Below are 24391 nucleotides of genomic sequence, written 5' to 3' on the forward strand. Positions count from 1 at the left end.
CCTGCAGGTCATAACATAAAATGCAGGTTTGTTCTGACCCTGTGCTGAGAGCTACACCGCTGTTGGAAAAATAAGACATAGATGGACACTCAAACTGAAATAGGTTTCATAATGTTTTATTCAGGGACAGTTAGAACATAAATTGGACGAGTGGCAGCAGCAGATATGAGTGAGTATAAAAATAATCCCAGAACCACAGAGCAGTTCATCACAATCAACCAGTAATCAGTGAGATGAGTTGGGTTAAACTAGGTGCTTCTGTGCTCCACAGGTTGATCAGCAACAGCTGCTTCCTCTGCTACACCTGTACAGACCAGGGGCTGAAGGTTCCTGGCTCAGCAGGAGGACACTGGAAGGAAACCAGCAGAGACCCAGAATAAAACAAACAGAATCATAAGAGTTTTTATCTCGGTGACAGTAAAAAATGAAAGCTTCTTGTACCAGTTTGGTGAACTGGTCACAACAAGCGTTGCGGATCCTTTCGGCAGAAGCTGGGCTGTCCAGCCTAAAAGGTCCCGTCATTCCTGACTCCGCCCTAGCGGCTCTGATGGCGTCCTTGATGGCATAGAAAACAGACGACGCCAGGAAGAGAGGAGGCTCACCCACCGCCTGATTGAGATAAAATGTGGTTAAAAAGTCTTACCCTACATGAGAGCGGTGATGTTTCTGTCTGCAGAGTCAGGGATGTTACCCTGGAGGCAAAGATGGCCTTATCATTGGGAGCATCACGGAGCAGCGACACAGTGAGCTGAGTGGGAATGTCACCAAAGGCTGGAATCTTATAGGAACCAGGACCCCTAGTGAGGAGGACCCCCTGTGGGGAATAATGGAGCTCCTCCAGAGTGAAGAGGCCCTGACCCTGCATGAAGCCCCCCTCAACCTGCGTCCATAAGAGAACATTCAGACCAGAGGTTGGTGCTCCAAGTGAAACTGGCCACTATCAACAACCACGGCAGACGGTTTAAAGACTAACCTGTCCGATGTCGATGGCTGGATTTAGACTGTGACCTACATCCATCACTATAGTGGTTCTCAAGTTCTGCCACAGAAAATATGTAAAATAGTTAGTCTTCAGTTCATATGAAGCAGACTAAAAGAAATCTAAAAAAAAACTAAGAAATGTAAAATCAACATGGACTGTATTAACTTTCCCATCTAAACCCATAGGGCCCGAATACACATCCCTGTGGAACACCCTGTAGGAGAATGTAATACTTTGCTTTAACTGTATTTGTGGATTTGGTTGGTGCACACCTTGTGAGCTCCAGTCAGACAGTCAATCTCCACCTCTGAACAAGCCACTCCGTAACTGTAGTAGTTGAAAACTCTGCCTGAGTTTGTATCAAAGCTGTAACCCAGATCTGGAGTCCTGAAGCAGCAAAGAAAAGCTGTAAAACTGTTTCAGTTTGATTAAACTCATAATAAAGCAACCACTGAATCTGAAAGCTCACTTGTAAAAGCCGTTTGCACTGAGGTTGACTCTGTCCAAGTAAGCAGCCTTCACCTATGAAACACAAACCGTTATCTATGGCTGACGTGGGATTGGGATATTTAATGACCCGAGTTGTTTAACTCATTTCAGTTGTTAAAACACTGGACTCTAGAAATAGAAAAAACATCACAGACCAAGATTGTGTGACGGCAACGGTTCTACTCACCCAGTCCTCCCAAGATCCTTCAGGGTTCTTGGTCTTATACCGTTCCAGGCGCTTCAGCAGCGTCTCGCAGGCATTGTGCACGGCCGCCCCGTTGAGGTCAGAGGATGCAGAGGCAGCGGTGGGGCTGGAGTTAGCCACAGTGTTGGTGCTGGTCTCTGAGATGTAAATCTTTGAACAGGGAATACCCAGAACCCTGCTGGCTACCTGGAGACAATCCAGCATCCTTTTTTAGTTGGAAAGCATATGATGCAGTTTTCTGCAGTTCAACCTAGGTTATCCTGCAACAAACTTATCGTCTTGCATGTTTTGCGATGTTAGAATTTATTTTGTAATTTTCTAATCACAGTAAGTTGCTGTTCTTATGATGGCCAGAAGGTGGGGCAATTCGTTTAAAAATGAGGTCAAACAACAGCTGAAAACGTGATAATTTGATCATTTCTGTCCATGTAAAGAGAAGTATGTATTAACAAGTTGTCTTTTCAGTTATGTACCTGGACCATCTTGGTGTGGAGTCCCTGACCCATCTCAGTCCCTCCATGAGTCAACAACACAGAACCGTCTCTGTAGATGTGAACTAGAGCACCAGCCTAAAGACGAAGAACACCGAAGGTCAAACTAATTACACATAAACACCTTAGATTCCACTAAAAACCACCAGCAGATCATTGTCCAGCAGAGCGAACCTGATTGAGGAAGGTGGCTGTAAAGCTGATGCCGAACTTTGTTGGCACTATTGCGAGTCCTCGTTTGGTCCACCGGTTCTGGCTAATACAAAAACACAAGAAGCTTGTTATGCACCACTTTATATCTGAACTTATTTGACTTTTTGCAGAATTAACATCAAGTTTGCCGGCAGGCATTATTGACACATAACAGTTTTGCATTTTAAGCAGCCTCTTTGATTTCTTTATCTTTCCTATCGGATGGTTTATGTCAAGAAATACCCCTAGGTGTGCCTCATCGGTTGCAAGTTGCTCTGTAAGAGACACCTGTCTGCTGTAAAGGTGGACAAGAGCTCAGATATGTTTGCTCAGGTCAGTTAGGCTCCTTCAGAAGTATCGTTTCTATAGGAAAGAGCTCTCCGTCTTAGAAGGTAAAAACATCCATCAGTCCAGCTGTTTTACTTGTCTGGTAACACGTTGTCAGTTTGGACCTGAAACTTTCCTTAAAATGAATTGACTTGAGAGTCTAAACGAGAAGTTTTACCTGTTAAAGAGATTGGCAGCAGCTTGCCGTTGTTCATATTCAGACCTTGAAAGACACTCGTCCCAGCAGCGATCCAGTGTGAGCCCATGCAGGACCTGGTTGTAGGGCGTTGACTCACCCTCTGAGTACAGGTTCAACCGCCGAACCTGCAGGGGAACAGACACACTGATTGGTCACTCCTACACCAGAGTTCAGATGCTGGTATGTTTATTCATTTACATACCTCCTCAGCTGAGCAGCCCAGACTATGAGCCACATCTGTGATCCAGTTCTCAGCGACCATCATTCCTTGTGGACCTCCAAAGCCCCTAAAGGCTGTGTTGGATGGCAGGTTAGTGCGACAAAGGAAGCCTTGGCCTCGCACGTTTGGTATACAGTATGAATTTTCCATGTGAAACAGAGCACGCTCCATAATCTGAATGAGTACAAAGGAGCAAAGTGTCATCGACATATTGTATGATCAAATTTAGAGGAGTCCTGGTTGTGGAGGATACTCACTGCCAGAGAGAGATCCATGGAGTTTCCAGCATTACTGTAGAAAGCCACATCCAGAGCAACCACCTTACCAGTCTGTAGGAAACCAACCTACAACACAAAACAAGGAGTGAAGCTAAATCCAACTCACAACATCGTTACCTCTGTCAGTAGCACAGGTGAACTGGGGGTGTCTATGTACTTTGTATTTCCCATAAAAGGGGTGTCGACCTCCAGTGATCAGCATATCCTCATCTCTGTCCAGCATACATCTGACAGGTCTCTTCAGCCTGAAACACACAAACCTCTTTAAATCTTTGTAGTTTCAGCGTTGGAAAACACGAGGCGAGGGCACACCTACTTATTTGCTGCCACAGCCACAACAGTGGACAACATGGTGGTTCGACTTTCTTTTCCTCCAAACCCTCCACCCATCCTCTTGACTCGTACCAGCACCCTATTTGCTGGGACCCCCAGGGCGTTCGCTACAAGAGACTAAAGGAGAGACGAATAGAACAGGGTCACAGAGGATGTGTCATGTCGAGTTGCATCCCTGGATGGGAGGGGGTCTTTGGTAGGGAATGCTTTACTGACACTTCGTTGTTTTCTGGCGGTACACATTCTCTAATTGGAGTGAAAGTGGACAAAACTGGAAATTTAAACTTGATATTACCAGAAGAAATTGCAGTGCACAGTTGAGGAGATAATTATGGTCTTAGAGACTGGCTGACAGCATCTTTAGATGTACCTGTGTTGCAGACTTTAATCATCTACTCTTCAGCATTTCATTTTCCAGATTTCTGAGTGTTACCTGAGAATCAGAAGGGGATTGACTTGAAATAAAGAGCTCCATTTCCCCGTCTTCTCCTCGGGGAACAGCCAGAGTGACATTTGTCTCCAGGTAAAAATGCTCCTGACCTCCAATATGAATCTCACCTGAGAGACAGTTGACTAATTAATATCTGATTAACCAGAATCAGATGCTGTAGATGCACAGAGATGGTCCTACCCTCCAGTATGTGGTCAGCTTGTTTAAACCCTGTTTCCAGATCTCCACTCTGGATGGTTCTGATTGGTTCATAGAAGGACTTGGCAACGATGGCTTCCTGTCAAAGAAAACAAAATGAAAGTTAGATTTTCATACAACTGGATGTGATTCAGTGAATTCCAGCTTGATTATTCCTGAGCTGTTCAGGTGTTTCTTGTCTCACCTGGATGGTGACAACAGGCTTTAGCTCTTCATACTGGATCTTCACAGCTTTGGCAGCTCTCTGAGCATGAAGCTGAGTATCAGCCACCATGGCACCAATGATGTGACCAACACAGGTGACCTGTGGGAACAGAAACATCATTAACCTGAACGTGACAGAGTCACCTGATTGGTGGGCCTAACAGAAACACACCTGGCCGTCGGCAAAGACCGTCTCATCTCGTCTCGTTCCAGTTATGTTGCTGCCAGGAACATCACTGGCAAAAAGACAGCAGACGACTCCAGGAAGCCGCTCTGCCGCTGATACGTCTACAGAGCTGCAAGAAGCGAAAGGCAGGTGAGACGGGCAGGTGTGTGTGTTGCTGTGTAGGTGTGTCTGAAGTATGTCTTACAGTATCTTAGCGTGAGCCTTGGTGCTGGTGATGAGGGCCAGGTAGAGCTCATTCTCGTAGAGAGGCACATCGTCACAGTAAACCGCCTCACCTGTGGCCTGCTTCAGGGCTGACAGGTGCATTATGGGACGACCCACCACATCGTCTGTGCTCTGCCCCTCTGGCACTGCCTGGAGGTGGAGAAGAGAATTACCTTTCTGGACAGCATATGTGTTTCTCTCCCTGGTGGAGGTGTGTTTGCTGTACCTGGTAGACCTGAACACTGGACGGTGTCTCTGGATGGTAAATCTCGGTGGCCCTTAGATACTCTGATCGAACCTCCTCCACACTGAGACCCTAATAGGACAACAAATCAGCTGTCTTTAAAGGTAGTCCAATTTTAGTTTCATTGGATGCAAGAAGTTGAACTCAATGAGACAAACCTGCAATCTGAGCTTCTGCAGAACCGTCAGGTAGAACTTGTAGAAAAGGCTTAGGGTCAGGGTTCGCCGGTACATCACCATACCACCAGGTGCAGAGGGGTCAAGGTTCATCTCTTCAGCCAATGAGGAGCAAGCCACCTGAAGAAGCTGCTCCCCCCACTGCCTGCATGACACAGCTCATTGTTGTATCCAGTCTTCCTGTAACAGTTTCATCTCTACAGTGTAGTTTCTACCTTCCCAGGAGTCTGTTCGCCGTCTTTGTGGCCAGCACCGTCACTGGTGCCATGCCGCCATAACTCAGCCTCAGGTCTTTAACGATATCAGTCCCAGGATAGAAAATGACGCTCATTGCAGCGGTGACGATGCTGATGTCATCCTCGCGGCGAGGGGACTGCTTGAAGGCTGAGATGAACTGACTCTGTGGAGAGAGGGAATGCTAGGTGTCACAAAGAAGACTGAGAAGGTGTCCAGGTTGTAGGTGGAGATTGCTATTCGATATAAGATGTTTTCTGGTAGCTCAAATTGGTCTCGTGACAAATGGAGTTGTCCACAAGGTTCCAAGACATGAGTTCATGACAGTTTGGGGAATTTAGAGTACGTTAGCTTGGGGAGAGACATTGGTTATGATGTGACTGGTGATGTTACACCTACCTTCTTGCTGTAGGGAATGTGTATGGAGAGCAGGATCTCCTGAGGTTGTGCAGCTGTCTTCCTGTAACCTGTGAAGAAGCGATCATCCATCTGAACCTCCCGACTGCCATCTAGTGGACAGAGAAGTGAACGTGATGGTGCAGTCATACTGTAAACGGAAATGTTTTCAGGATACTTCTGGGATATGGGAAAAAGTCAGCCGCACCATCGAACACATAGTAACCCCCCCTTAGACAGCAAACACTCAGTGGTGGTTTTATCAGACCCTCACATCAGAGGAGAGAAGCTTTGGTCCAATTTTCTTTCTATTGTTATTTCAGCTCGTTGTCATTTGCAGACAATGTCCGTGCTCAGCTCTCTGAAGGTCACAGCACAGCATTTCAGTCAGGCTGAGGTCTATTTCAGACACCTAGAATACGTCATGGTCCACCCAATGACTGCAAGGTGTTCAGGTCCTGTAGCTGCAAAACAAGCCCAATTCATCGTCACTCTACCACTGGGTCTAACAGTTGGCATGACATGTTTGTGCTGAGATGCTGTCTTTGGTTTCCTCTGTCATAGTTCTGTCCTTTATGATCAAACATCTCATCTGGTCTCATCTGTCCAGAGAACATTGTCCCAGAGTTCTTGTCCATCATTCAGATGCAGCTTTTCTAACTTAAGTCCTGCAGCCATCTTGTTTTTAGAGAGAAGAGGCTCTCTCCTTCAACCCTTCCAAACAGCCAGACTGATTCAGTGTCATGACCTTTAACCTGCTAACTGAGGCCTGTAGAGTCAGAAATGGAGCTCTAAAGGTACTGATCATTTCTATGAGCTTCACGCTCTGACCTTGGGCTGAATCTGCCGGGACGTCTACTCCTGGGAAGACTGGCAGCTGTCTGAGATGTTTTCCTCAAGGCAATAATCTTTCTCTCTGCATGATGAACTTCAGATATTTAGGAGATGAACTTTAGCCCTTCCCAGGCTGATGGGCAGCAATAGTTGCTGCTCTAAGGTCATTGCTGGTGTCTTTCCGTTCTGGCATTGTGCTAACACACACCTGGAAGCTTTACAGCAGAAAACTGAGAAAACTCCTGTTTTACTGAGGCGCTGACACAGTCAGTCAGTCGGCCAGTCATTTTCTACTGCTTCTTCCATAGCGGGTCGCGGAGAAGCTGGTGCCTGTCTCCAGCAGTCTATGGGCGCTCACACAGATGATCAGTTAATCAGGTGCTTTAATTAGCAGGACCTGGCGGCTGCTCCCTCTTAGATCCTACAGAGCAGCAGAAAAACCTAATTTTCCTATCGCTGTATTTATGGTGATGCATGTAGGTTTACTGTTAATCATCTACAAAGGCCTAAATCAGAAGTTCTACCTGAAGTACTTGGAGCTAACAGGCTTCACTAATGTCAGAAAACATTAAAAACTGTGTTACACAAGCTGATAAAAACTTGTGTAACAGACTGTTTACAGGCAGAAAAATGTCCAGTCTGGACTTTAGTCTCAGTGTAAACTTTGTGCAGTATCTTACCAACATATTACCACTGACAGCATAATGAGGATTTATGGCTCCTTTTAAAATAAACTTCACACAGAAACAGAAGGTCCTGATTGGTCTTGAGAAGAAGTGCTACCTTTGTCCATCAGAGTGAGTTTACAGTCTGCTGCCATAAAAACAGGGTTGAGGTCTGAAATGGGACTAGCTGTCATGATGTTTCCTCCTACAGCCTGAAAGAAGAACAACACAGATACAGCTCAAACATTTAATCACAGCAGTGTTTTAATAATACCTGACCAGCCAAATCACATCCTGGCTCAGAGTTTCAACTTCATGAGCCCCTCCCCTACTCAACCAAACTCCTTTACTTTGTGGAAAAAGTCTGCAAAATGCCAGGATCCCGGATCCCTATCCTCTGTACCAACCTGAGTTACATTCTGGTTCTAGACACCCATGTGATTATTTTACATCTTCTACCGGTTGATACTGAATGTGTCTTTAGAAACTGTCCACAGACTGAATCAGTGACTCACAGCTACATTACGGATCTGCTGTCCTGCAAACCATCGTAGCTGCTCCAAGACTGCCTGGAAGACCTCAGTCTGATGTGGAGGAAGACTCTGCACTGCCTCCTTCAACACGGCCCCCATGTGACTCAGAGTACATGCTGCCCCAAATACGATACCTGAAGACAAGAAGCTTTTGTCATATCTTGAGATGTTTATTTAGAAATGATATGATGTTTTTGTCTCTCTGATGTGGTTCTTCAGGAGTTTTTGCTGTAAAGGTGTCAGCAAGAGTCGTTCTCACCGTCCTCAGAGTGCGTCACTGCATTCAGCTCAGTGATTAAACCCGGAGCCAGGATCACTGGGTACACCAGGTTCTTAAATTTGACTTCGATACCTGTAACAAGGACAGTGAGTAAATGAATGAAGGAATGAATGAATGAATGAATGAATGAAGATTGGACCACAGCAGACTCACCCACTTCAGTGTTTCCCACCACCACTCGAGCATCAGGATGTTTCCACTTCAGGAGCAGAAACTCCTCCAGACTCTCCGGCTGCAGCCATGTTGTCCGCTCTCCATGGAAACATAGAGAACGTGATGAACTTTGACACTTAGACAAATTCTGTGGCAGGAGGAAGGCAAAGGGAGCAGGGAAGCAGAAAAATATTTTAAAAATCAGCTAAAGTCATTCATTACATAATCAGTTTTTCTTACGTTCGACTGTATGTTGATGATACTCTGGTTTATATGTAACATATGAATCAATTTTAGCCTTTTTTAACTTCTGACACTTCTTTTAGGCTACTTCCTGTGTTGGTATGTTCGCCTGCGTGATTTACCATAAGTTCAGGAGGGAAGATGACTTCCTGTGTGGGGTCGTAAGGCTCAAAGTCTGCCGTGTTGTAGAGAGATGTGGCCTCCTGTGAAATACCATACATTTCACTGCTTCAAACATGCCGATCAAGGCAAAATCTTAGTACTAATACTGGCTTTTAGTCAGACTTGCCTCGGTATCGTCCTTTGAGTTTTGGAAAGCTTCGTTCCCATTGGTCATACAGCAGCCATTTTTCCCTTTGCCTCCACAACATCCCCCATCCTAGAGGAGTAATAAAAGACATTTGTGACGGTCTCAGTGTGGACACCTGGGAGTCATTACTGTCTCCACAGGTACAGCTGAGAGCCACTGGTCTGTAAGTTACTAAAGACATCTGTAGAGGTGTTCCTACCACTGTGAATGTCTTGTATCCCTCTAGAATAGGTCTGTATCCAGTACAGCGGCACAGATTTCCTGAGAGTAAAGATTATTTCATTAATGTAGTGAAAACATTTGGATTCTGGCTGGTGTTACTCCTATGAGCTGAGACTAATAAGGCTGAGAACCTTGGAAGGCGTCCTCCACGTCGGCCATCTTTGGTGTGGGGTTGTTTCTCAGCAGCGCATACATGGACATGACGATTCCCGGTGTGCAGAAACCACACTGTGAGCCATGAGACCTAGCAATCCGTTCCTAAATGCAACGATACAAACATGAATGGTGTTTATCAGGGTTAGGTCAAAGGTCGCCTGTTAAAGGGTTTCTTGAGGACTTTCTTTCATCTGCAGATACTAAAGGTGATACACGTGCTGAATGAAGAAACAACTTGCTCTACCTGAAGCAGGTGTGTGACCTTACCTGTACAGGATGTAGCTTTCTCGCCACGCTCCCTATTCCCTCCACTGTTGTCACGGCAACCAGGTGTAGGGAGCACAGCGGGGCGAGGCAGGCGTTGACAGCGTGATGACTGAGTTCAGTTCAGGATAAATGTCACTGAGCAGCTGTGAAATCAATTTGGTGATGTGAAAAACCTCAGAAGTCAGATGGAAGCACATGACTGGCTTCTTCAACGCACACATTCAGTGGAAGGATACAGGATCTGCTGGGAGTGTGGCTGGTATCTGGACAGCATGACGGTGCAGGCGCCACATCCCCCTTCAGCACAGCCCAGTTTGGTTCCTGTTAGACCCACTGGAAGAACACAGACATGGGGAATTTACATGGAAATCAGCCAATAATTGAAAGAACTTTTCTAAGTCCAGCTGCGGTCTCAGGAACACACTCTGACCTTCTGACTGCTGATCTTCTTAAAAACCTCCTTGTTATTTACCGACCTGAACATTGTTGGACATTAGTCAGAAGGTACAGATGTAAATTAGAAGTCATTTTAAGCCAATCGTTTTGTCTTCAGGCTAAGCTGAACTAACGTCCACGCCCTCATTTCTTCTCTCTGGGTCAGTGAGGTTCAGGTACCAACAGTCTGGCGCTGCCAGCTCCTGTCCATCGGTTACTCATGATGCTTGGAGCTGATCGGAGATCCTCCTGTTTGTCTGTGGGCTGACCTCTTCCTACATCATCAGACACCTCCACCTCTTCCAGGTTCCTGATGATCAGATGCTTCTGACTCTTCTCTGTTTGTCCCAACGCTGTGAGCATTACTTGAGTCTCATGGATTTGTTCATGGTGTCCTTTTCTTGGTCCACAACACCTGTGGTTACTACTGAATGGGAGCTCTTTTACTTTTCCTTCATAAACGTTTATTATTTGTTATATTTAATGTATTTTCATGCAGGAGTGGCAAAGGGTCTATAAGCAGGGTGGCATTTCAGGACCTCCTCAGTGAAGTATGTGTAAATGATCTTATAGAACCATCAGTGAAACTTCAGCCTGAAGGCCCCAAACATGCTTTCATATCTAATCTCTTCATAAGTGCGTTTTAGAGGGAAAAAGCTCCAACGAAGCCCACCGAGCGGCTCCGACCCGCTGGGTCGCAGACGGACCGTCTCTACCTCTGAAACATCGTACGGCCGTGGAGCGGGAGGCAGACCAGGGCCGTAGCTACGTTACTCAGGGACCAAAGATTATATTTTCAATTATATCATTTTGATAAATTAGGATTTAATTTGGAGGCTACAAGAAGCTTTTTCAGTGATTAGCATTTAATTTATGATTGTTTGATTTTACATAAAAGTTAGAAGGGCAGCTGCCACATACCCTCCCCACACCCCCCTGTAGACCCACCCCTGTTTAATTAGAAAAGTGATTAATGAATAAATCTGAGTTGAGTCTGGAAGGACACATGGACACTGCTGTCTGGACACAGACACCTGGAAGTCCTCCTTGTCCTCACGTGGACAGCTGGACGCCCCAGACGTCCTAACCTTGGTTAAAAACAACTAACAGAAAACGTAACATTGACATCCTGCTCTCTGATTGGTGCATCATTCTTTAGCTTGGCAGAAGGCTTGTAGAAAACAGTTGGACTTTAGCTGTAAGAGACGGTCACTGACCTCCCAGTGAACACTGAAGCAACCTCTGAGGGAAAATGCTGCATGTCTGCATGGACCACGATTCATTATTTCTACAGTTTTTCCACCTTTGATTGAAATAACATCCAGTTCTGTTGCTTCCAGATAATTCAGGGTAACCAGATAACCTGACAGTCAGGTTTATGCATCGTAGGAGGAGGCAGGAGTACCCAGAGAGAACCCATCAGGCACAGGAAGAACATTCAACCTCTATTAGGTTCAGGATTTAAACCGTGGACCTTCTTGTTGCAAGGCAGCAGAGCTAATTACATGCTGTGGAGATGGTTGGACCTTTTCCTGACTGCTACCATGAGATCCTTCTGGTTCTCTGTAACCAAAACCGGACTCAACACGCATGAGTTCAAGGGTGTGAAAACTTATCCAACCAGGTTGAACTAAACAGGATAAAATGTGTGAAGAGTTTAGAGGTGATTTCTCAGTTCTGAAGCCAGTGAAACCTGGCTGCTGGACGTGGGCCCGTCAGTGTAGAACCATTTCAGATCCAGTTCATTTCACATCTAAATGAATGAGGGTTGATAAAATGTGGGTTTGATCTTACATTTTCTCCTCAGGTACGTCAGCAGGGTCATCTCAGGGTCAGCGTTCCTTTCAACAATCTGCAACAGAATAACATCTAGATTTTACTCATAAAACAGAACCAGAACATGCTGGAGCACTGGGCTCTGAAACCAGAACCTTGTGGAACAAATAGCTCCATGGTTCTTGGTGAGGTGAAATGGAAGATGTATTTTCTGTCATGTGAATGGTTCACAGCGTCTTCAGTCACAGATTTTATACCACGTTCTGCTTGCTTTTATTCACTCTGTCCGTTTGGACCTAACTGGAGAGGTTCTTTGTATATGGTAAGTCTTCCTGCTGAGAAGAACCACAGAAGAAGTTTTTTTCCAGCTTAAAGCATTCGGATCGGGACAGAAGGAACCTCAGATCAGTGAATGTTCACAGCAAGCATGCAGCAAGTTATCAGATTAAATCCCTGATCACTGGAATATGGATCTGATCTAGTCTTACCTTCCTTCCATTCACAAAGAAGATGAGCTCATCAGACCCGGTCCGGTTCTGAGTTTCAGCCATGGTCCTGCTCACGCTGGTGGTGTCCTGCATCGCCTCCATCCTGCTGAGCTTAAATGAAGCTTTCTTCCTTTGGAGGAAGGTCTGGATCTCTCCTCCACCTCCTCCTCCTTCCTCCCAGAACCAATGGCCCGAGGCGACAGTGATGGTCCAACAGGAGCAGAATCGGTCTCAGTTTGAAGTAACTGCTGCAGGGAGGATGATCCAGCAATAGTAAGAACTTTAATAATAAACTTATTACACGCCTCTGTAGGCTAATTATTCACAGCAAGGCTTCTACCTACAGGTCAAAGGTCACCAGAGAAGCTGCAGCAGTACAGCACGGGTTAGGTAACCTGTTTTACATCTGGTGGGCGGAGCTAATGCAGCGAGGAAATGATTTAAAGAGGTGTGAGGTTACATGTTGGAAAGGCTCCTAAATATTACAGTTGGCAAGATAATTATTAATCACATTAACACCAGAAAACTGCTGAGTGATAAATATGCAGTAAAATAAATGATCAGTAGAATAAAAACATCAATAAATGATCATTCTGAGTCTAGATGTGAGTCGATAAAACCAGAATAAAATCAGTAAAATCCCAACAGAGCAGAAAAAGAAGCAAAGCTTCTTCATTCAAACTTACAACGAATGCATGAAATGCTAAATACATGCACACATACAATGATTAAATGATTATACGGAGCTCTGAAAAAGTATTTACCCCCTGGCAGATGTCTTCAGTTGTTGCTTTTCTGTCCCACTTGAATGTTTCTGATCATTAAATGAATGTTAATATGAAACAAGATAAACTGAGTAAAACCAAAATGGAAATTTAAATGATGATAAAAGTCATTCCAGACCAACCCGACCCTAGTGCAAAGAATATTTTCCTTCATCTAAATCAGATTTAAGACCAGACTTTGACTAGACCACTTCAAAACGTTCTTTTTGTTGTTTGGATCCATTCAGAGGTGGACTTGCGTATTGGATCCTTGTTCTGCTGCAGAACCCAAGTGTTCCTGAGCTTAATGTCACAAACCCATTCTCCTCTAGGATCTTCTGCTAGAAAGCAGAATTCATGGTTCCATTAATCACAGCAAGTCATCCAGGTTCTGAAGCAGCAAAGCAGCCCCAGACCATCACACTGCCACCACCGTGCTTGACTGATCTGTTTCTGAAACACTGCTGGTTTTACACCAGATTTAACAGGACCGTCTCATCGGTCCATAGAATATCCTACCAACAGTCTTGAGGATCTTTAGACTTCAGCTGTTTTAAAGATGGATCATCAGGATGAACTGCAGCAGGGAAGCCCGGGTCAGCTGAGTGATCTCCTCTCCTAAAGCAGAATGAGGCCTTTGTGTCCCTGATTCAGTTTTATTAAGCATTAAGGGAATGATCAGGTCTTTTCTCTGCCTCATTCATTCTCCATGTTAGTCACCTTATTCAGTGGTTCATGTGATTCTTCTTCAGGGCTTGGAATCAATTCGATTTCCCTTCAGGAGCTCAAAGATTCCACAAATATTCTGCTGGTGGTTTGGATGGATATAATGCAGGACGTAGATACGGTGGGAGCGTGGTGCTTTGATGTAAAACCCGCTGAGAAAGCTCAGGGGACCGTACACTCAGCCCTGATGAACCCCAGTACAAATAAATCTACATAAACACCAAAAGAACAACAGAAAGAAACTGTTTTAGCGTTTAAACATCAGTGTCTAGAACACTGAATATAAAACCCTGATCCGACTCTTCATCCCAGGAACATTTTCTTCACATTTATATACATGCTGGATCAATTTGTTAGATGTTTATAAACAATGTTTTAGTGGAAACAAAATCAATCTAAATGTTTGTATTTTTATTGGAAATTTACCCAGAAGCGGAAACCAAACCACACATTTTAAACATTTTACTGGACTTGAATGTCATATTTTAGGAACTAAAAAGATACAAAAATGTAACACTTCCTTTCAAAATTCAGAAGCTGGAACATTTAAACATCTCTGTACTAAATACATGTATATTTATTTCTCACTATGATAACTGCTGACCTAATTATACTTTAAAAAGCCAACAAACTATTTATGGCGCCATCTGGTGGTCAGACCAGGTCGGTACAGATAAAAACAGCTTGTTGGCCCCAGTTTTTAAGAACGTCTTCAGAAGAAGTAAAAGGTTCTTCCAGAACTTTGAGTTTGAACGGTTCTTTGGGTTTAAAGTAGCTTCTCCCCCTGCGTGTGGAGAACCACCTTTCTGGTCAAACCTGTCAGGTCTGATTTCTGTGGAGCGACAGTCAGAGGAAGAATGCTGGAAAAGCTTTTATTTTGAAAATCAAAGTGAAGTCAGTACAAAAGGAGCAGCAGACTCTACGACGCCTCCACCAGGTGGAAGCCTCCATTCTGCTCCCTCAGCTTCTCCCTCTTCCTGGCCTGGACCAGACTGTAGACCACAGCTCCCAGCGTGTTCCTGTTCATGCTGAAGCCCCGCCCAGCGCCACGCTCCACAAAGCTGGACCGCTCGTCCCGATTGCTCACAAGAAACGTCCGAACCTTGAAGAAGAGAAGTTTCCACATCGTCATTAGTTGACTTGAATATTTTAGTTGGGTTGAACTGTTCAGGAATTTAAGGACACCTTTCCATGACGCTCACTGATGCCTTTGACATAAATGTCCCCTCTGAGCTGCCGTAGGAAGCCTCGCTCCAACAAGATGCAGCTGGTGGATTCTGGGACCTAAAAAGACGATGATGATGATCAGAAACGTCACGGCTATATAAGCTCCTCCCACTGACAGGTGCGCTCACCTGGATTCTCCCGTCGACCCCGGTGCTCTCCATCCTGCTCGCCATGTTCACTGTCGCCCCCCAGATGTCGTACTGAGGTTTGGTGGCACCAATCACACCTGCGATCACTGGGCCGTGAGCGACCCCTGCAGGCCAGAGAGCACATTACACCCAAATTAAATGAGTGATTTTAAAGTTCATTTTTCAACATTATTGAAGGATTGGAAAACGTTATAGGGGGAAAAAAAAGTTCAACTATTAAAAATTATAAAAGAAAAATGTAGTTTTTTATCATTTACATAAACCTTTAGGACCCATTTAAAAAGAGGTTTTTTAGATTAATATAGATTTAATGTAGAATTTAAGATTTTCATATTCAGCCAAGTATTCATTTTTTTAAATGATCTGAAATTAACAAATGTTCCATTTAAGTTAAAGTAACAGGATCATTACCTTTAATTAGATCCAAAATTAGGAAGATTTTCATATTTATTTTTTAATAACTCTTTTTATATATTTTCAATTGTAAAACAATTTAGTAAGTTTTGCACATTTAGCAATTTTATCAGTAAAAATAAAATGAAATTGTGGATGAAATTCTAATTTATATATGTGACATATTTTTATAATACTTTCTACATTTTAAAATCATTTTTATAATGAGTGACACAGTTTTGTCATTTGGCTAATTTTGATACAAAGATTGAAAACGATTTCATGAATATATTAAATTTCATTTTAACTCAATAAATTATAATAATAATGGATTATATTGTGTTTTTTAATTTTTGCTGCTTTGAACAGTTTTTCATACATTATGCTGCTTTAAAAACCCAGAAAATATTTAGTAAAGTCGGTTAAAAACGTGTTTTTATACCAACAGGAAAAACATTTATTGTTTCTGTTTTCTCTTTCTTATTGTTTTTGTGGCACCATCCTCTGTGTGTGTGTGTGTGTGTGTGTGTGTGTGTGTGTTGCCCCCACCGACTCGGAGCTGGAACTGGTTTCCAGTCTGCGTGTTGATCTGCCTCAGAGTTTCCTCCATGGCCAGAGCGAACAGCACCAGCTCAGTGAGGTGATGCCAGGCATCCTCACACTCCTGAACAAAGAAAACACACCGCTGTCATTAATCAGTCTAGTGAGCACAGAGAGGAGACAAGAGAGCGGGACTCACCTGTCGGTCAGGTGAGAGGCCTGAAGCTGCCATGTAGGAGCTGCCGATAGTTTTAATCTTCTCTACCTCCTGGAAATAACACTCATCCAGCAGCTTCAAGGACACAGAGGCAAGTTGGTCAGGATCAGTGTTTGCCTAAATATTCCTGTGTGTGTGTGTGTGTGTGTGTGTGTGGTTACCTCATCAAAGTCACTGATGATGTGGTTGAGGAGGCGGAGACACTCGACATGCTGATGGATGAGTTCTTTCTGCTCGTAGAAGTCAGAGAAACCCGGCAGAGAGGCGAACAGGACGCCAACGCGCTGGTATGACAGAGCATACAGCTCCTAGCATCCAAACACACACACACTGAGCAGGTTCCATTCAGTTCACATAAAAACAGACGGGGTTAAACCCATGATGCATCTCAGAATAAAGAGGTTGGACTGTGCCAGTTGCACTGCTACTGCCACTCAGGTGTGTCAGCTCACCTCGTTGTAGGTGTCTCTCTCCAGGAAGTGCTGAGCTACATGAGCCGGCAGGATGTTGAGCAACAGACACTCGTTATACTCCCTCTGCTCCTTCATGTCCTCCACCTCCTTCGCTGCCTGCAGGCGCCACAGGAAGTCCAGACGTGCCATTGCCTCCAGCTACCAACGAAGAAAAATGAGAGGTATCCACTAGAGAAACTAAAGACCGAAGCTCTCTGTTCATCAGTTTGTTCTATTGGCCTCACCTGTCTGCTATTGTAGAGGACTGCAACCACAAACATCATCATGAGAACAAGACAAACTCCCCTCCGACACAGCTGCTGGGAGCTGACCTCAGGTCAGATCAACAGGAAAGATAAAATGAGACCGGACACTGCATGAAGTATCCATGTACAAACAGCCCAGGGTACCTAAACGTACCTGTGTATCTCAATGACATAGGTGTAGAAGCCGGCGGTCAGCAGCAGGAAGGCCAGCTGCAGCATGCAGCTCAGCCTGAGGAACACCGCACAAGTAACCATGGCGACCACAGTACTCAGCACCATGAACTGTGTTAATGAGAAACTTACAGGTTGCAGGCTACTATCATGTTTCAGGCTAATTACTGAGTTACTGTTCCAGACCCTAATTATCCTAGTGTTACAGGTTAGCGTTACAAGGTTCTGTTACAGGTTACTGTTACAGGTTACTGTTACATGTTACTGTTGATTCGTATTGTCATGTTCCCGTCTTATTATCCCGTTATTCTTCCAGACTCCAGTTATCCTGGTGTCACAGGCTACTGTTACATGCTACTGTTACATGTTACTGTTACATGTTACTGTTACATGTTACTGTTACATGTTACTGTCAAAGGTTACTGTTCCAGGTTACTGTTAATTCTTACTGCAATGTCATTTTCTGGGAGTGCAGAATGAAGGAGCGCTCACCTCTGGATGAGTACAAATGTTCATGTCTGACCATCTGGAGGGGGGCAGAGTTACCAGGGGTTCAGTAAAGTTGGATTCTGACCAGTCACACCACAGCTGAAAATAAAATAAGTAAGGATAAAGGCAAATAACGAAGAATAAAAGGAGTGATAGAAGAAAGGAAGACCAGGAGGAAGTAAGGACCCAAGGAAGATGGAGGCAAATAAGGAAAGAAATAAGGACAGAGAAATGGACGATGGAAGGAAGGGTTGAAAAAGGAAGGTTATAAGGCACGAACAAAGGATAAAGGGATAGAAGAAAGTCACAAACAAGAATGATAGAAGAAAGAACAGAGAGATGGGGCAGAGAAGATGAAAAGAAAAGATATAAGGAACAATTCATTATTTAAAATCCCATTTCCAAACAAATGTCCCTTCTTCTTATATAAAAACAAATTTTTGTAAAAAATTCTTAAAGTGAAACTGCTGTTGTAATTAGATTTCCTCAAACAAATGCTGATTTTACATTCACAGCAGCAATTCCAGTTCCCCAGGAACCCTGAACACAACATGAAGCTAATTACAACACAACGTTGAAGGTTCTGCCTCTGTAAAATGACTGAAAACAAAAAAATTCAACTTACAACGTTCACAGAAGCGATCACAGAGTTGACGGTTATGGCAGTTAGCATGAGTACTGTTCGTGCATACTTGGTTTCATGAACCCAGCAGCAGAGTGACTGCAGAGGGGCGGGGCAGTGTTTAAACTCCTCCCCTAGGGTCAACAGCATGAGCAGAAAGTAAACACATCCACTGATGATGAACTGTGCCACCATCGGACACCACCTAAACATGAAGACACAAACCGTACCGGTCCATTAAAGGAGGGAAAGTACTGAGCGTTTGCTGTTTTGCTGATGATACTTTGCTATTTAAACTAGGAGCAGATTGCCATTGAAAGTACTTTAAACTTAAAAACCTGCTCTATATCCTGAACATTTATGGAATTAAAGTAAGAATAATCTGTGTAGAAAATTTGGAGTATAAGGCTTAGAATTGGAGGATGGACAAGGTCACCTTGGGGCCGGAATCAGCACCTGGACGGCCATCAACAGTATAAGTAGGATGAAGGAACAAACCATGTTGGACTTGAAGAGTTCATCTCTGATCTGAGAATACTGAAAAAGTTGTAGACTGTGAAGAGTCGCCTGCCCATTATACCTAAAAAAAAAATAACCAGCCAACAAGAAGTTACCTTTCCCTCCATTTGGGAGTCCTTAAACACCTGAGTGAAAGTGGTGATGTGCTCTTTCCTCATTAGTTCGCTGCTCCGAACTTCCATTGCCTGACGAATTCTCTTGTTCACTTCTCGTGAACCGGATCGCTGAGCTGCGATGTGATTGGGCAACTGGGTCAGTGAACCATTGGTGAAAGTGGCGAGGATCTACAAGCCCAGTGATGACAAGGGAAAAATATAAAGAAATTACTCCTGAATATATATCCAAATTCTTTCCAAATATCTTTCATGTACTCACAAAATTCATCCCCAGGATGTCTCCAAACGGCAACTCGGCATTCCAAGTTGTCAGTTCGTCATAACTTGGACGCCTTGCTTTTGGGGGTTGGGTCTCCTCCCATGTCGCTGGGCGGATCAGATATGTGTTAATATTGTGTTTTCGTAGAAACTCGTTCCGCTCCTGGCCGTGGCCCTGTTCGGTCTCATAGATCCCACCCAGACAGTCCAGAGTGGCCTGTGAAATATGGACCTGCCTGAGAGAGGAGGACATCTCTTTACCGCCTAGTGGAAACATGAACAGATCTGGTTCTATTGTTGTTTTAGCTGTTCTGGTGAGGTCCAGGTGGGTGTTGCTGACCCTGGAACTCCTGAAGCTTCCAGGCAGTTGGCAATGTCAACATCCCAGCTCCAGATGTCAAACTGCCACTTCTGAAGACCCAACACACCACAGAGGACAGAACCTGAGTGGACGCCAATCCGCATGTCCAATTCCTGCTCCAGCTCCCGACGAACATACCTGCAACAAGACATGCATGCTACTGAGGCACTGTGTGCAAATGGTGTTTGGGAAGTCTGTTTTTTTTACCGTATGGTGCTGATCATGCTGAGGCCCATCTCCACACAGCAGCGGGCATGTCCTCGCTGAGGTTCGGGGACTCCAGAGACACAGTAGTAACAATCGCCTAGGATCTTTATCCGCAAACACTGATGCTCCTGCACACACGGAGAGAAACATGAAGCTCATCCCCAAAGAACTCTTAAAAAATAAAAAATAAATGGATGAAAAAGATGACGGGACCTCAGCCAGCCTGTCAAAGCGTCCAAAAAGTTCATTGAGAGTTTTAACGAGTTCCTGAGCCGAAAGAATCAAAGAGAGAGACGTGAAGCCGATGATGTCTGCAAACAGGATGCTGGACAAACGGAGAAAATGTTTACTGGTGTGTCCAAAGATCGAATCCACATATAAGCTGTTTGATGTGTATCAGAAAGATGTTTGGTAACCTGACGTCCTTGTAGTGGTGGATGTAGATTTTGTGAAACTGCTGAGGCAGCAGATATTCATCAACTGCAGCCATGTCAGCAATCATCTCCATAACCAGGAAGCGTGGTAGGATGGACATCACCAAACGCTCCTGAGAGAAAGACAACAGAGATGTACTTTTTTGTTTTACATCAGTGCAAATCTCTTTAAGAGACTTTACCTGTCTTTGGTTCTCCCTTTCCAGTCGGACTCGTCCTTCGATACATCTTCGGGTCTCCAGAAAACTCTGCCGCTGAGTCCGGTCAGACAGGTAGTTAATGAAGATACCTGCTGTGTTCATTGCCAGGTACAACAAGGCCTTTGAGAACACCTGCATGCATAAAACCCCACCAAAGAACATAAAGAAGAAGAAACCGGAGGGAAAGGCATTAAGTTGGACAAAGAGAAAATGATGGCAGTAAAACGTGAGAAGGATAAATGTTTCCTAACCCTTCTGATCAGGATTTGGTTGCTGTAGTGCCACCAGACATCCACTAGGAGGTGGAGGGAGGAGGTTAATGCCCCTGCTGTAATCGACCAGGGCAGAGGTAGGGGCAACAGGGTATAGATGGAGAACAGAGTGAAGAAGACATACCAGGAGTGATCGGTTTCAGCCCAGCTGAAAACACCAACCAACACCTGGACAGTCTGAGACACCCAGGTGACCACCGACAGGTACCTGGGAGAGGATGGATGAGAACGTTCTCTTTCAGTGTGAGCAACTGGAAGACCGCAGAGAAGGTTAAAAAGCCTCACTCTGTCGCAGAAAACAAAGATTCATCTCAGACATACCTGAGCCACTGAGGTGATGTCATCACCTCCTTCTTTGTCACTGACAGCCCACAGATCCCCGCCCACAGAATGACTGACAGGCCGGTCAGCCAGTCACAGGCCACGCCCCCCCAGCCCGTTGGCCATGTCACCAGAGAAATGAACAGTCGGATGAAGACGTCAATAAGGTTGGTGACGACCAGAGAGGTTCTTCTCTGAGCTGAAGAAAACTGCTGGTAGGTCAGCTCCAGGTCAGCAGACCTGATGGTTCAGATGAGACAGAAGAAGTCTGACAAACTGTTGAACATCAGACATGTTTTACCTTCATGTTTGTGCTTCTCTACTTGAACGTTAGCTGCATCGTAGGAATGAAGATGCCTCGGACCGCTGATCCATACGACACAAAGAAGTCGGCGTCAGTGAGCAAATGCTGTGGGACTTGTGTTTGGACAGAAATCCTTTGCGTCGTTGGATGAACTCGACCCGCGGATGAACGACGCTTCTGCCAAAAATTACCACGAGACGTCTTATTGCGAATCTGCCTGCAGAACCGCAGAAAGGGAACAGCTCAAGTCCAAAACTTCACACCTAATAAGAGAACACGTTAACGCTGTACCTGCTGATGACATCATACCTGTTGACATCAGCAATGTAGGCATCTGTGACGATGATGCGGTGTCTGCCTCGCTCCAGTCCTCCGGCGAGCCTCAGAGAGTACAGGTTGTGCTGGTCGATGATGTTCCTCACGGCGGTCTGCCACAGCAGACGTTTCCTTCGTAGACCGTGGGCGGGGCTGATGTTGGCGCTGAAGGTGATGTCACTGGTCTGTCTCGCCGACTCACAGTCGCCATTTTTCAAAGTAGTGTGGTTGTCGGTCATGGTTAAGTAGAAGGTAATACTGAAGCTACGGAGCTGTTTGGAATTAAAACTGCTAATCAGGTTTTAAAGGTAATTCAGTGAAGATCTCTGTTCAGAGACCTCCAGATGAAGACCATCTTACTGTGGATCACTCAGCTATAGGCTGGAAGAGTTCGTAACCAAGAAACTTACTGAAATTCTTAGACAAGTTTCAAGTTAGTTGGGTTTACATCCGCTACAATTAATTAAATCTAAATAAAATATTCTGAAATGGTTCGGATTTTAGGGTTTGTTGTATTTAATATTTATTCCACTTCAATTCAGAATGATCTTTGATATTAGTGAGTTTAGTCGGATTAATTTGTTTGATAGAATTAGTTTAAGACCTTCAAACGGTTGGAATAAATCATAGGACAAAGTTTTATCTGAGGAGGACATCAGGGCTCGGTTCTTGGCCTCTTTGTTTTTCTCAAATGGCACATCTTGAAGTTCTGAAGGATCCACATCCAGATAACATCCGGGTTTATATCACAACCCACCTCCACAGACGTCTTTAGCTGCACTCCACACACATAAAAGGTTCTGGACGTCAAGGCCCAGTACCATTTCCAAGTAGAGTCAGAGGAACACCGGGTGTTTTAATTTCAACTCAAGACTCTGTGGTCTCCACAATAAAATGACTGCATCCAAAGAGAGACCTGTAAGAAAACAAGATGGAGGTGGATGGGGTACGTGCCATCTTTATGTTGTAAACCCTGTAAAAATAGATTCTTCTTTATGTGGATCTATTTAGTGGTTTCTATCTTGGGGTAAATAATGTGAGTGTGTCTGTAATGAGCAGAGGCCTCCAGTAGCACCACCAGTGTGCTGATGAAGCAGATGGTGTTAATCTAACGCCAGGAGAGGCCAGCAACAGGCTGCCATGCTTTACTTTAACTTCTTGTTCATTTCCTTTTTAACTTAAATACATTTTCTTTATTGACACAACTGAAAATGGTAGCAGAGTAATAGAACCGGGCCCAGAACCACAACTGTTGAGGCGGTCTCCTGCTTTACACTAAAGTGAAGGTAAATAAAACTCTGGCTATAGAATAGAAATGTCCTTTGTTGTCCCACGGTGCGGTAATTCAGGTGTCAGTGGGAGTCTTTCCAACATCAGGAAATAAATATTGAAGTTATTCAAAACTGAGATTAATGCAGAAACTTTACAGGAAGCATATTTTTAATTGGAGAAAATAACTATTGATACCAGCAGGGAGGTTAACACCTACTGAGCTGGTTGGGAGCATCTAAGGTGGACCAGCTCAATGTGGTACTAAAAATTTCATCTTTGGCTGTTGGGTCAGGTACCGACACTCGGGCCTTCATTGAACGTTCTGAGATTATTAGACCTGTGCAGGCTAGACTAGTATGTAGGATGAAGAAACCAAGTGAACTGGATCATAGTAGAACAAATGGATGTACTCACTGGTTGCAGAACTGTTTTTATCCAGAGGTTAATCATCTCCGGTCCGGTTCTGGAGGTGTGTCTTTGGTCCTGTTTGGTGTTTCCATTTGTTTCTCCTCTGTCATATTTGTCCATCTTATTCAACAAAAGACTGAAATAATGTATTTATTTCATTAGTTGTCTTTGCCCAGAGGTTCTCCCCCTTCAGCTTCTTCTTGAACTGGTTCTGGTGTTCACCCAGACTTTCCAGGCGCCTCATTTCTTCATCAACCTTCTGAATGGTGAGGTTGTGTCTGCAGGAAACATCCTGTCTTCATAGTGTTGGTCTGTAAAGACGTAAAACCAGAACTGAGAAGATGACAGCCACAAGTCTTCTGAAACTCTGTGGCTTTGAAAGCAGAAATAAAAAGATGAGAAGAGTCCAAACGAGGTGCAGCAGCTTGGTGTAATGAGCTGAAGTTGACCAGCAGATGTCCAAGTGCTCAGGTAATCCCATCAGGAACCCCTTGACTGGACAAAAGGCTGCTCATTAATCGGCCAGATTAACCATGTGGCCGTGTCTGACCGTTCAGGTGCCTGATGGGATTGGCTGGCCTCCAACCAGGCCAGGTTATGTTTGTGTGCTCAGGTTGTGAGATGGGAGCTACCATGTTGATGAAAACTTCACAGATGGACAGAAACCCGAGAAGATGGACTGTGATGATCTGCTCAGGGAGGTAAAGATGGAGACCCTGAATCAAGGCTTGCAGTGCTGCCACCTGGTAGGGAAATCCCACTAATGTTGCTCAGGTTGTCTTTTAGACCTTCTGGGTCTGGAGCAGAGATGTCCTAGAACAAAGAGGGACAGGAACTGTCTTTGATTGCTTGGAGACTCCAGAAAAGGAAGAAATGTGTCTGAAATCAGAGTTTCTGTGGTTCTATTCAGCGCCAATATCCCACTTTCTGCTCAAGATACATGGACTGAACTAACCGCTCAAACGCTTCACACTAGAGGCATTCACCCAGTCACATTCACCCAGCCACATTCACCC

The 24391-nt window shown here is 44.6% G+C and overlaps 3 protein-coding genes across 5 annotated transcripts in view; all 3 read right to left on the bottom strand.

Annotated features, from left to right (window-relative positions):
• The window catches only part of LOC124861402 (NLR family CARD domain-containing protein 3-like), a 373247-nt gene that overhangs the window by 120242 nt on the left and 228614 nt on the right, over positions 1–24391 (bottom strand). The gene's annotated exons all lie outside the window — the stretch shown is intronic.
• On the bottom strand, positions 101–12623 carry xdh (xanthine dehydrogenase). Its single transcript, XM_047355121.1, has 35 exons — positions 12373–12623; positions 11903–11960; positions 9910–10006; positions 9674–9782; positions 9382–9508; positions 9228–9289; positions 9008–9097; positions 8841–8921; positions 8476–8623; positions 8302–8394; positions 8025–8176; positions 7628–7721; positions 6014–6123; positions 5596–5780; positions 5363–5525; positions 5187–5276; positions 4941–5110; positions 4742–4865; positions 4550–4669; positions 4348–4444; positions 4150–4274; positions 3700–3833; positions 3541–3628; positions 3363–3449; positions 3088–3279; positions 2865–3010; positions 2342–2423; positions 2150–2245; positions 1659–1862; positions 1452–1504; positions 1255–1369; positions 974–1039; positions 692–880; positions 442–609; positions 101–349 (listed from the first exon to the last, which is right to left on the bottom strand). Exons 1-35 carry the CDS (start codon positions 12472–12474, stop codon positions 299–301), a joined length of 4068 nt encoding a protein of 1355 aa, XP_047211077.1. The 5' UTR covers positions 12475–12623; the 3' UTR covers positions 101–298.
• On the bottom strand, positions 14259–23818 carry LOC124861404 (adenylate cyclase type 8-like). Of its 2 annotated transcripts, XM_047355132.1 has the most exons (24): positions 23382–23815; positions 21690–22611; positions 21400–21597; positions 21077–21316; positions 20735–20963; positions 20466–20615; positions 20266–20396; positions 20063–20174; positions 19850–19977; positions 19622–19780; positions 19283–19517; positions 19003–19191; positions 18825–18925; positions 18392–18593; positions 17770–17865; positions 17261–17388; positions 17086–17167; positions 16841–16999; positions 16550–16696; positions 16371–16463; positions 16181–16295; positions 15218–15342; positions 15048–15146; positions 14259–14964 (listed from the first exon to the last, which is right to left on the bottom strand). In XM_047355132.1, exons 2-24 carry the CDS (start codon positions 21932–21934, stop codon positions 14782–14784), a joined length of 3546 nt encoding a protein of 1181 aa, XP_047211088.1. In that variant the 5' UTR covers positions 21935–22611; positions 23382–23815; the 3' UTR covers positions 14259–14781. The 2 variants fall into 2 exon arrangements, 1 of the variants encoding a protein (XP_047211088.1); XR_007036614.1 differs by lacking the exons at positions 14259–14964; positions 15048–15146; positions 15218–15342; positions 16181–16295 and having other exon boundaries at positions 16372–16463; positions 16550–16718; positions 23382–23818.

This window comes from Girardinichthys multiradiatus, chromosome 24, assembly GCF_021462225.1.
Source record: "Girardinichthys multiradiatus isolate DD_20200921_A chromosome 24, DD_fGirMul_XY1, whole genome shotgun sequence".
Taxonomy (NCBI): domain Eukaryota; kingdom Metazoa; phylum Chordata; class Actinopteri; order Cyprinodontiformes; family Goodeidae; genus Girardinichthys; species Girardinichthys multiradiatus.